The sequence below is a fragment of the Oncorhynchus nerka genome, linkage group LG28 (genome assembly GCF_034236695.1).
Source record: "Oncorhynchus nerka isolate Pitt River linkage group LG28, Oner_Uvic_2.0, whole genome shotgun sequence".
NCBI lineage: Eukaryota > Metazoa > Chordata > Actinopteri > Salmoniformes > Salmonidae > Oncorhynchus > Oncorhynchus nerka.
Window position 1 is genome coordinate 74,857,930 of NC_088423.1, and position 12,135 is coordinate 74,870,064.

At 49.3% G+C, this 12,135-nt stretch overlaps 1 protein-coding gene across 1 annotated transcript in view; it reads right to left on the bottom strand.

Annotated features, from left to right (window-relative positions):
• Positions 1-12,135, bottom strand: part of LOC115125463 (genetic suppressor element 1-like) — a 539,601-nt gene that overhangs the window by 23,159 nt on the left and 504,307 nt on the right. Inside the window, 4 exon segments of the mRNA XM_065013123.1 lie at positions 2,008-2,530; positions 2,533-2,635; positions 7,091-7,421; positions 7,601-7,968. Coding sequence (XP_064869195.1) covers positions 2,008-2,530; positions 2,533-2,635; positions 7,091-7,421; positions 7,601-7,968 — 1,325 coding nt within the window.

Sequence of the window (12,135 nt, forward strand, 5' to 3'; positions counted from 1 at the left end):
ACAACCTACAACTTCAGTACATACTACCACTACACAACCACAACCTACAACTTCAGTACATACTACCATTACACAACCACAACCTACAACTTCAGTACATACTACCATTACACAACCACAACTTCAGTACATACTACCACTACACAACCTACAACTTCAGTACATACTACCATTACACAACCACAACCTACAACTTCAGTACATACTACCACTACACAACCTACAACTTCAGTACATACTACCACTACACAACCACAACCTACAACTTCAGTACATACTACCACTACACAACCACAACTAACAACTTCAGTACATACTACCACTACACAACCACAACCTACAACTTCAGTACATACTACCATTACACAACCACAACCTACAACTTCAGTACATACTACCACTACACAAACACAACCTACAACTACAGTACATACTACCATTACACAACCACAACTAACAACTTCAGTACATACTACCACTACACAACCACAACCTACAACTTCAGTACATACTACCACTACACAACCACAACCTACAACTACAGTACATACTACCACTACACAACCACAACCTACAACTTCAGTACATACTACCACTACACAACCACAACTTCAGTACATACTACCATTACACAACCACAACCTACAACTTCAGTACATACTACCACTACACAACCACAACCTACAACTTCAGTACATACTACCACTACACAACCACAACCTACAACTTCAGTACATACTACCACTACACAACCACAACCTACAACTTCAGTACATACTACCACCACACAACCACAACCTACAACTTCAGTACATACTACCACTACACAACCACAACCTACAACTTCACTACATACTACCATTACACAACCACAACTAACAACTTCAGTACATACTACCACTACACAACCACAACCTACAACTTCAGTACATACTACCATTACACAACCACAACCTACAACTTCAGTACATACTACCACTACACAACCACAACCTACAACTACAGTACATACTACCACTACACAACCACAACCTACAACTTCACTACATACTACCACTACACAAACACAACCTACAACTTCACTACATACTACCACTACACAACCACAACTAACAACTTCAGTACATACTACCACTACACAACCACAACCTACAACTTCACTACATACTACCACTACACAACCACAACCTACAACTTCAGTACATACTACATTTTACATTTACATTGCCATTACACAACCACAACCTACAACTTCAGTACATACTACCACTACACAACCACAACCTACAACTTCAGTACATACTACCACTACACAACCACAACCTACAACTTCAGTACATACTACCATTACACAACCACAACCTACAACTTCACTACATACTACCACTACACAACCACAACCTACAACTTCAGTACATACTACCATTACACAACCACAACTTACAACTTCAGTACATACTACCACTACACAACCACAACCTACAACTTCAGTACATACTACATTTTACATTTACATTGCCATTACACAACCACAACCTACAACTTCAGTACATACTACCACTACACAACCACAACCTACAACTTCAGTACATACTACCATTACACAACCACAACCTACAACTTCAGTACATACTACCATTACACAACCACAACCTACAACTTCAGTACATACTACCATTACACAACCACAACTTACAACTTCAGTACATACTACCACTACACAACCACAACTAACAACGTCAGTACATACTACCACTACACAACCACAACCTACAACTTCAGTACATACTACCATTACACAACCACAACCTACAACTTCAGTACATACTACCACCACACAAATACAATGTACTGACACTGACACCACAAAAACAGAATCTCTACACAAGTTAGACTTTTTAGCTTGGAATGCATTTTCAACATAATACAAAAACCAAACAAAATCAACTAAACTCTAAAAACACAAGCGTGAAACAATGGGTTTAGCAGCAGTAGGGTATATCTCACCTTTTTCCCTGGCCTCTCTCCTCCTCCTCTCCTCCAGGTCCAGTTTACTGACAGGTCTACGGTGCTGCTGGAGAAACTCATCATACATTAGGCCAGACTCAGGCCCCATTCCCTGGCCCAGACTGTGTCCCTGGGCCTGGCTTTGTCTCCCCATCCCTGAGGGCCCTTGGAGGCTCTTCAGGGCCCCGCTGCTCTTCATCCCTCCCCCCAGCTCTCCGTACTGGCTGGGCAGGGACAGCGAGGCCCTCTGCTGGCTGAAGAAGGTCTGGGTGGATTTCTCCAGCTCTGCCAGGAAGGTGCTGGGCTCAGGCAGCCCCGGGGGGCCTCGGAGTGGGGGGTGGTACTTCTCCAGGCCCCCGTCCCGGTCCCTGCCCCTCCGGAGCCCATCCTCCAGTTTGGGAGGCAAGCGGCTGAGGTCGTAGTGGCCCAAGCCTGGAGGGTCGTGGTGGGTGGTGCGTCGTGAGTCCGAGGCGGTATCGATGAGGGAGGCGGGGTTCCACAGGGTGGTGGGGGGAGGGGGTGGGGGTGGTCGCGCGACTGGAGGGGTTTGGGAGAGATGAGGGGGGGAGGGGCGCCCAGGTGGGGGTGGAGGTCACGGCCACCCGGTTCATGATGATTTGGTATGGATCTGTGTCAGAGAGCGTGAGAGAGAGAGAGAGACTGTAATGAGCACTGTGTTGTGTTACTCACAACGAGCCATGATGCACAGTCTTCTGTAATTCATACACCTCAACTCCACAGATGCACCTTCTCCCAAATACACACACATATAGGTAGGCATCTCCCTCCCTCTTCTCTCTCTTTCCCTCTCTGTGATGGTCTTATCAGGTCCAGGCAGAGTAGCCCAGAGCGAAGTGGAAAGGAAAGGAGAGGAGGATGTGGTCAGAGTACACAGGCCCCTGCTCTCCACCTCTACAGCGCTCCACCTCTACAGCGCTCCACCTCTACAGCGCTCCACCTCTACAGCGCTCCACCTCTACAGCTCTCCACCTCTACAGCTCTCCACCTCTACAGCTCTCCACCTCTACAGCTCTCCACCTCTACAGGGCTCCACCTCTACAGCGCTCCACCTCTACAAACCTCTACAGCGCTCCACCTCTACAGCTCTCCACCTCTACAGCTCTCCACCTCTACAGCTCTCCACCTCTACAGCTCTCCACCCCTACAGCTCTCCACCTCTACAGCTCTCCACCTCTACAGCTCTCCACCTCTACAGCGCTCCACCTCTACAGCTCTCCACCTCTACAGCGCTCCACCTCTACAGCGCTCCACCTCTACAGCTCTCCACCTCTACAGCTCTCCACCTCTACAGCTCTCCACCTCTACAGCGCTCCACCTCTACAGCTCTCCACCTCTACAGCTCTCCACCTCTACAGCGCTCCACCTCTACAGCTCTCCACCTCTACAGCGCTCCACCTCTACAGCGCTCCACCTCTACAGCGCTCCACCTCTACAAACCTCTACAAACCTCTACAGCGCTCCACCTCTACAAACCTCTACAAACCTCTACAGCGCTCCACCTCTACAGCGCTCCACCTCTACAAACCTCTACAGCGCTCCACCTCTACAGCGCTCCACCTCTACAGCGCTCCACCTCTACAGCTCTCCACCTCTACAGCTCTCCACCTCTACAGCTCTCCACCTCTACAGCTCTCCACCTCTACAGCGCTCCACCTCTACAGCTCTCCACCTCTACAGCTCTCCACCTCTACAGCGCTCCACCTCTACAGCGCTCCACCTCTACAGCTCTCCACCTCTCCAGCTCTACAGCGCTCCACCTCTACAGCTCTCCACCTCTACAGCTCTCCACCTCTACAGCTCTCCACCTCTACAAACCTCTACAAACCTCTACAGCTCTCCACCTCTACAGCTCTCCACCTCTACAGCGCTCCACCTCTACAGCGCTCCACCTCTACAGCTCTCCACCTCTACAGCGCTCCACCTCTACAGCGCTCCACCTCTACAGCTCTCCACCTCTCCACCTCTACAGCGCTCCACCTCTACAGCGCTCCACCTCTACAGCGCTCCACCTCTACAGCTCTCCACCTCTACAGCGCTCCACCTCTACAGCGCTCCACCTCTACAGCGCTCCACCTCTACAGCTCTCCACCTCTACAGCTCTCCACCTCTACAAACCTCTACAAACCCCTACAGCTCTCCACCTCTACAAACCTCTACAGCGCTCCACCTCTACAAACCTCTACAAACCTCTACAGTGCTCCACCTCTACAGCTCTCCACCTCTACAGCTCTCCACCTCTACAGCTCTCCACCTCTCCACCTCTATAGCTCTACAGCTCTCCACCTCTACAGCTCTCCACCTCTACAGCTCTCCACCTCTACAGCTCTCCATCTCTACAGCGCTCCACCTCTACAGCTCTCCACCCCTACAGCTCTACAGCACTCCACCTCTACAGCTCTCCACCTCTACAGCTCTCCACCTCTACAGCTCTCCACCTCTACAACTCTCCACCCCTACAGCTCTCCACCTCTACAGCGCTCCACCTCTACAGCGCTCCACCTCTACAGCTCTCCACCCAGCCTGGGTTGCTTTGATCTTTTCAACACACAGGATTCACACAGAGGAGTACTGACAGACGGACAAACACGACAGGGTGAAACAGACACAGGTTCAACTGACAGACAGACAGACAGACTCAGGATGAAGGAGAGAAAAAGACAACAGACAGAAATTCGCAGATGGATGGACACAGATGGAGGGACAGAACAGAACTGTCCAGAACCTCTCAATACCAAACCTGGCACTCTACCTCCTAATCTGACTCTACATGCCTCCAGCGATATGGACTCTCTCTGTGTGTGGGTGTGTGTATCTGCAATCTGCAGGCCCTGGATTGTAAAGAACCCAGCACACCATATCAAGGTGATTATATAGCAGGATTACAGATAGGAAACAGTGTGTCTACCAGACCTGTATTAACCCCACCCATGAAACCTGACCTACCTAGTAAAACATATGGCAGGGCCAGCAACGCACACACACATGGCAGGGCCAGCAACGCACACACACATGGCAGGGCCAGCAACGCACACACACATGGCAGGGCCAGCAACGCACACACACATGGCAGGGCCAGCAACGCACACACACATGGCAGGGCCAGCAACGCACACACACATGGCAGGGCCAGCAACGCACACACACATGGCAGGGCCAGCAACGCACACACACATGGCAGGGCCAGCAACGCACACACACATGGCAGGGCCAGCAACACACACACACATGGCAGGGCCAGCAACACACACACACATGGCAGGGCCAGCAACGCACACACACATGGCAGGGCCAGCAACGCACACACACATGGCAGGGCCAGCAACGCACACACACATGGCAGGGCCAGCAACGCACACACACATGGCAGGGCCAGCAACGCACACACACATGGCAGGGCCAGCAACGCACACACACATGGCAGGGCCAGCAACGCACACACACATGGCAGGGCCAGCAACGCACACACACATGGCAGGGCCAGCAACACACACACACATGGCAGGGCCAGCAACGCACACACACATGGCAGGGCCAGCAACGCACACACACATGGCAGGGCCAGCAACGCACACACACACACACACACACACACACACATGGCAGGGCCAGCAACGCACACACACATGGCAGGGCCAGCAACGCACACACACATGGCAGGGCCAGCAACACACACACACATGGCAGGGCCAGCAACGCACACACACACACACACACACACACACACACACACACACACACACACACACACACACACAACACATGGCAGAACCAGCAACGCACACACACACACACACACACGGCAGGACCAGCAACGCACACACACATACACATGGCAAGACCAGCAACGCACACACACAACACATGGCAGGGCCAGCAACGCACACACACACAAAACACATGGCAGGACCAGCAACACACACACACACAACACATGGCAGGGCCAGCAACGCACACACACACAAAACACATGGCAGGACCAGCAACGCACACGCACACATGGCAGGACCAGCAACACACACACACACAACACAGGACCAGCAACACACACACACACAACACATGGCAGGGCCAGCAACGCACACACACACAAAACATGGCAGGGCCAGCAACGCACACACACACAAAACACATGGCAGGACCAGCAACGCACACACACACAAAACACATGGCAGGGCCAGCAACGCACACACACACAAAACACATGGCAGGGCCAGCAACGCACACACACACAAAACACATGGCAGGACCAGCAACGCACACACACATGGCAGGGCCAGCAACGCACACACACATGGCAGGGCCAGCAACGCACACACACACATACACACACACACACACACACAGAGGGAGAACAGGGTTTAAGCTGTACAAGGTGGAGAGGATTAGCCCAGAATTAGCCTTTGTATATTTTAGCTGCCCCCCTCACTGCCTGAATGATAATCTAAATCTCCTCCTGATGAGCCAACAACCATCAGGCATTAGGACCCCAATTCTCCTACTAACTGAAACACATCAATGACATTCCTACCCCAGAAGCCTTAGAGCCTACCGTGTGTGTGTGACGGGGCTGTCAGGTGTTAGGGGATAGGAATAGAGGATGATGTGATTCATGTGACTGCCTTTATCTTCCTCTACATCCTCTTGCCTAAGAGACTTGTGACGACTGCCATACTGCAGCGTGGCACTGCACCGTGCGCAGCTAGAAACTGTCCCCATCAGGAAGGCAGTGACACGATCACAGAGAGAGACTCAGATTCTACCATATCTCACAGCTCCTGCAAACTGCACTAGTGAAGTGAGTAGAAGGACTACATCTGGAGAATCCAAATCCCTCTCTACTAGAATGTAGAGTGTATTTGTGTGTGTGTGTGTGTGTTTGTATGTGTGTGTGTCTAACCTGTGTGTGTGTGTGTGTGTGTGTGTGTGTGTGTGTGTGTGTGTGTATGTGTCTAAGTGTGTGTATGTGTGTTTGTATGTGTGTGTGTGTGTATGAGTGTGTGTGTGTGTATATGTATGTGTGTATGTGTGTATATGTATGTGTGTATGTGTGTGTGTGTCTAACCTGTGTGTGTCTGAGCGTAGCTCTCCTCCCTCCCCAGGTCGTCCCAAGTCCAGGTGTTGCTCTAGGACCTGCTGTCTGAACTCTGACACCTGGTACTGACGATCCTCCTTCTCCTGGCGAAGCATCCGTTGCCGCGCCAACCAGCGCTCTTCCTCATTGGTCCGCTGGAGCATCATGGCGGCGGTGAGCCCCACCCCCACACCGCCGGGCCCCAGGTAGAGGCCATGGGCGGAGACCAGGCCGGGAACACCGTGATGTGATTGGCTCAGGGAGGAGTGGAGGCCTGGTGGCATTGGCTTAGGAGCTTGGAGGGCGGGCTCTTTGGTTTTGTCTGAGAAGAGAGGGAAAATGTGTTTTTATTCTGATTATTGAAGACCCATATCAGTGTGATGTGAACTGTTTTTATTGAGGTGACACAGGTCATGGAAATATTTTCAGTGGTACAACATAAAGTTAGGCAGGACTGTGCTTGAGAGGTTTGGAGGACGGTGGGGTGGTGTTGTGTCGTACCTGACCGGTTGGGGGTGAGTCTCTCAGGCTTGGTTCTGTCCTCCTGTCCTCTCATGGCATGGAGCTCAGCCATGTAGTGACTTTCCATCGCCTTGGACTGTAGCTCCTTCTCTCTCATCACTCTCTCCTTCTGCCTCTCCTTCTGCCTCTCCATCTCCCTCTCTCTCTCTCGCTCCTTCTCTCTCTCCCGCTCCCTCTCCCGCTCACGCTCTCTCTCCCGCTCCAGCTCCTTCTCTCTTTCTCGCTCCCTCTCTCTTTCTCTCTCCCGCTCCTTCTCTCGCTCTGCCTCACGCTCCCTCTCTTTCTCGCGCTCTCGTTCACGCTCGCGCTCCCTCTCTCGCTGTCGGAGCTCATCTTCCATCTGGAGCCTGTAGAAGCGAGACATTAGGGAAGAGAGAATGAGAGAGAGACATTAGGGAAGAGAGAAGGAGAGAGAGACATTAAGGAAGAGAGAAGGAGAGAGAGACATAAGGGAAGAGAGAAGGAGAGAGACATAAGGGAAGAGAGAAGGAGAGAGAGACATTAGGGAAGAGAGAAGGAGAGAGAGACATTAGGGAAGAGAGAAGGAGAGAGAGACATAAGGGAAGAGAGAAGGAGAGAGAGACATTAGGGAAGAGAGAAGGAGAGAGAGACATTAAGGAAGAGAGAAGGAGAGAGAGACATTAGGGAAGAGAGAAGGAGAGAGAGACAAGTGAAGAGAGAAGGAGAGAGACATTAAGGAAGAGAGAAGGAGAGAGAGACATAAGGGAAGAGAGAAGGAGAGAGAGACATTAGGGAAGAGAGAAGGAGAGAGAGACATAAGGGAAGAGAGAAGGAGAGAGAGACATTAAGGAAGAGAGAAGGAGAGAGACATTAGGGAAGAGAGAAGGAGAGAGAGACATAAGGGAAGAGAGAAGGAGAGAGAGACATTATGGAAGAGAGAAAGAGAGAGAGACATTAAGGAAGAGAGAAGGAGAGAGAGACATAAGGGAAGAGAGAAGGAGAGAGAGACATTAAGGAAGAGAGAAGGAGAGAGAGACATTAGGGAAGAGAGAAGGAGAGAGAGACATTAGGGAAGAGAGAAGGAGAGAGAGACATAAGGGAAGAGAGAAGGAGAGAGACATTAGGGAAGAGAGAAGGAGAGAGAGACATTAGGGAAGAGAGAAGGAGAGAGAGACATTAAGGAAGAGAGAAGGAGAGAGAGACATTAGGGAAGAGAGAAGGAGAGAGAGACAAGTGAAGAGAGAAGGAGAGAGACATTAAGGAAGAGAGAAGGAGAGAGACATAAGGGAAGAGAGAAGGAGAGAGACATTAAGGAAGAGAGGAGAGAGAGACAAGTGAAGAGAGAAGGAGAGAGACATTAAGGAAGAGAGAAGGAGAGAGACATTAAGGAAGAGAGAAGGAGAGAGAGACATAAGGGAAGAGAGAAGGAGAGAGAGACATTAAGGAAGAGAGAAGGAGAGAGACATTAGGGAAGAGAGAAGGAGAGAGAGACATAAGGGAAGAGAGAAGGAGAGAGAGACATTATGGAAGAGAGAAGGAGAGAGAGACAAGTGAAGAGAGAAGGAGAGAGACATTAAGGAAGAGAGAAGGAGAGAGACATAAGGGAAGAGAGAAGGAGAGAGACATTAAGGAAGAGAGGAGAGAGAGACAAGTGAAGAGAGAAGGAGAGAGACATTAAGGAAGAGAGGAGAGAGAGACAAGTGAAGAGAGAAGGAGAGAGACATTAAGGAAGAGAGGAGAGAGAGACATAAGGGAAGAGAGAAGGAGAGAGACATAAGGGAAGAGAGAAGGAGAGAGAGACATTAGGGAAGAGAGAAGGAGAGAGAGACATAAGGGAAGAGAGAAGGAGAGAGAGACATTAAGGAAGAGAGGAGAGAGAGACATTAAGGAAGAGAGAAGGAGAGAGAGACATAAGGGAAGAGAGAAGGAGAGAGAGACATTAAGGAAGAGAGAAGGAGAGAGAGACATTAGGGAAGAGAGAAGGAGAGAGAGACATTAGGGAAGAGAGAAGGAGAGAGAGACATAAGGGAAGAGAGAAGGAGAGAGACATTAGGGAAGAGAGAAGGAGAGAGAGACATTAGGGAAGAGAGAAGGAGAGAGAGACATTAAGGAAGAGAGAAGGAGAGAGAGACATTAGGGAAGAGAGAAGGAGAGAGAGACAAGTGAAGAGAGAAGGAGAGAGACATTAAGGAAGAGAGAAGGAGAGAGACATAAGGGAAGAGAGAAGGAGAGAGACATTAAGGAAGAGAGGAGAGAGAGACAAGTGAAGAGAGAAGGAGAGAGACATTAAGGAAGAGAGAAGGAGAGAGACATTAAGGAAGAGAGAAGGAGAGAGAGACATAAGGGAAGAGAGAAGGAGAGAGAGACATTAAGGAAGAGAGAAGGAGAGAGACATTAGGGAAGAGAGAAGGAGAGAGAGACATAAGGGAAGAGAGAAGGAGAGAGAGACATTATGGAAGAGAGAAGGAGAGAGAGACAAGTGAAGAGAGAAGGAGAGAGACATTAAGGAAGAGAGAAGGAGAGAGACATAAGGGAAGAGAGAAGGAGAGAGACATTAAGGAAGAGAGGAGAGAGAGACAAGTGAAGAGAGAAGGAGAGAGACATTAAGGAAGAGAGGAGAGAGAGACAAGTGAAGAGAGAAGGAGAGAGACATTAAGGAAGAGAGGAGAGAGAGACTTAAGGGAAGAGAGAAGGAGAGAGACATAAGGGAAGAGAGAAGGAGAGAGAGACATTAGGGAAGAGAGAAGGAGAGAGAGACATAAGGGAAGAGAGAAGGAGAGAGAGACATTAAGGAAGAGAGGAGAGAGAGACATTAAGGAAGAGAGAAGGAGAGAGAGACATTAAGGAAGAGAGAAGGAGAGAGAGACATTAAGGAAGAGATAAGGAGAGAGAGACATAAGGGAAGAGAGAATGAGAGAGAGACATTAAGGAAGAGAGAAGGAGAGAGAGACATTAAGGAAGAGATAAGGAGAGAGAGACATAAGGGAAGAGAGAAGGAGAGAGAGACATAAGGGAAGAGAGAAGGAGAGAGAGACATTAAGGAAGAGATAAGGAGAGAGAGACATAAGGGAAGAGAGGAGAGAGAGACATTAAGGAAGAGAGAAGGAGAGAGAGACATTAAGGAAGAGAGAAGGAGAGAGAGACATTAAGGAAGAGATAAGGAGAGAGAGACATTAGGGAAGAGAGGAGAGAGAGACATTAAGGAAGAGAGAAGGAGAGAGACATTAAGGAAGAGATAAGGAGAGAGAGACATAAGGGAAGAGAGGAGAGAGAGACATTAGGGAAGAGAGAAGGAGAGAGAGACATAAGGGAAGAGAGAAGGAGAGAGACATTAGGGAAGAGAGAAGGAGAGAGAGACATAAGGGAAGAGAGAAGGAGAGAGACATTAGGGAAGAGAGAAGGAGAGAGAGACATTAGGGAAGAGAGAAGGAGAGAGAGACATTAAGGAAGAGAGAAGGAGAGAGAGACATTAGGGAAGAGAGAAGGAGAGAGAGACAAGTGAAGAGAGAAGGAGAGAGACATTAAGGAAGAGAGAAGGAGAGAGACATAAGGGAAGAGAGAAGGAGAGAGACATTAAGGAAGAGAGGAGAGAGAGACAAGTGAAGAGAGAAGGAGAGAGACATTAAGGAAGAGAGAAGGAGAGAGACATTAAGGAAGAGAGAAGGAGAGAGAGACATAAGGGAAGAGAGAAGGAGAGAGAGACATTAAGGAAGAGAGAAGGAGAGAGACATTAGGGAAGAGAGAAGGAGAGAGAGACATAAGGGAAGAGAGAAGGAGAGAGAGACATTATGGAAGAGAGAAGGAGAGAGAGACAAGTGAAGAGAGAAGGAGAGAGACATTAAGGAAGAGAGGAGAGAGAGACAAGTGAAGAGAGAAGGAGAGAGACATTAAGGAAGAGAGGAGAGAGAGACATAAGGGAAGAGAGAAGGAGAGAGACATAAGGGAAGAGAGAAGGAGAGAGAGACATTAGGGAAGAGAGAAGGAGAGAGAGACATAAGGGAAGAGAGAAGGAGAGAGAGACATTAAGGAAGAGAGGAGAGAGAGACATTAAGGAAGAGAGAAGGAGAGAGAGACATTAAGGAAGAGAGAAGGAGAGAGAGACATTAAGGAAGAGATAAGGAGAGAGAGACATAAGGGAAGAGAGAAGGAGAGAGAGACATTAAGGAAGAGAGAAGGAGAGAGAGACATTAAGGAAGAGATAAGGAGAGAGAGACATAAGGGAAGAGAGGAGAGAGAGACATAAGGGAAGAGAGAAGGAGAGAGAGACATTAAGGAAGAGATAAGGAGAGAGAGACATAAGGGAAGAGAGGAGAGAGAGACATTAAGGAAGAGAGAAGGAGAGAGAGACATTAAGGAAGAGAGAAGGAGAGAGAGACATTAAGGAAGAGAGAAGGAGAGAGAGACATTAAGGAAGAGATAAGAGAGAGAGACATAAGGGAAGAGAGAAGGAGAGAGAGACATTAAGGAAGAGATAAGGAGAGAGACATATAGGGAAGAGAGGAGAGAGAGACATTAAGGAAGAGAGAAGGAGAGAGAGACATTAAGGAAGAGAT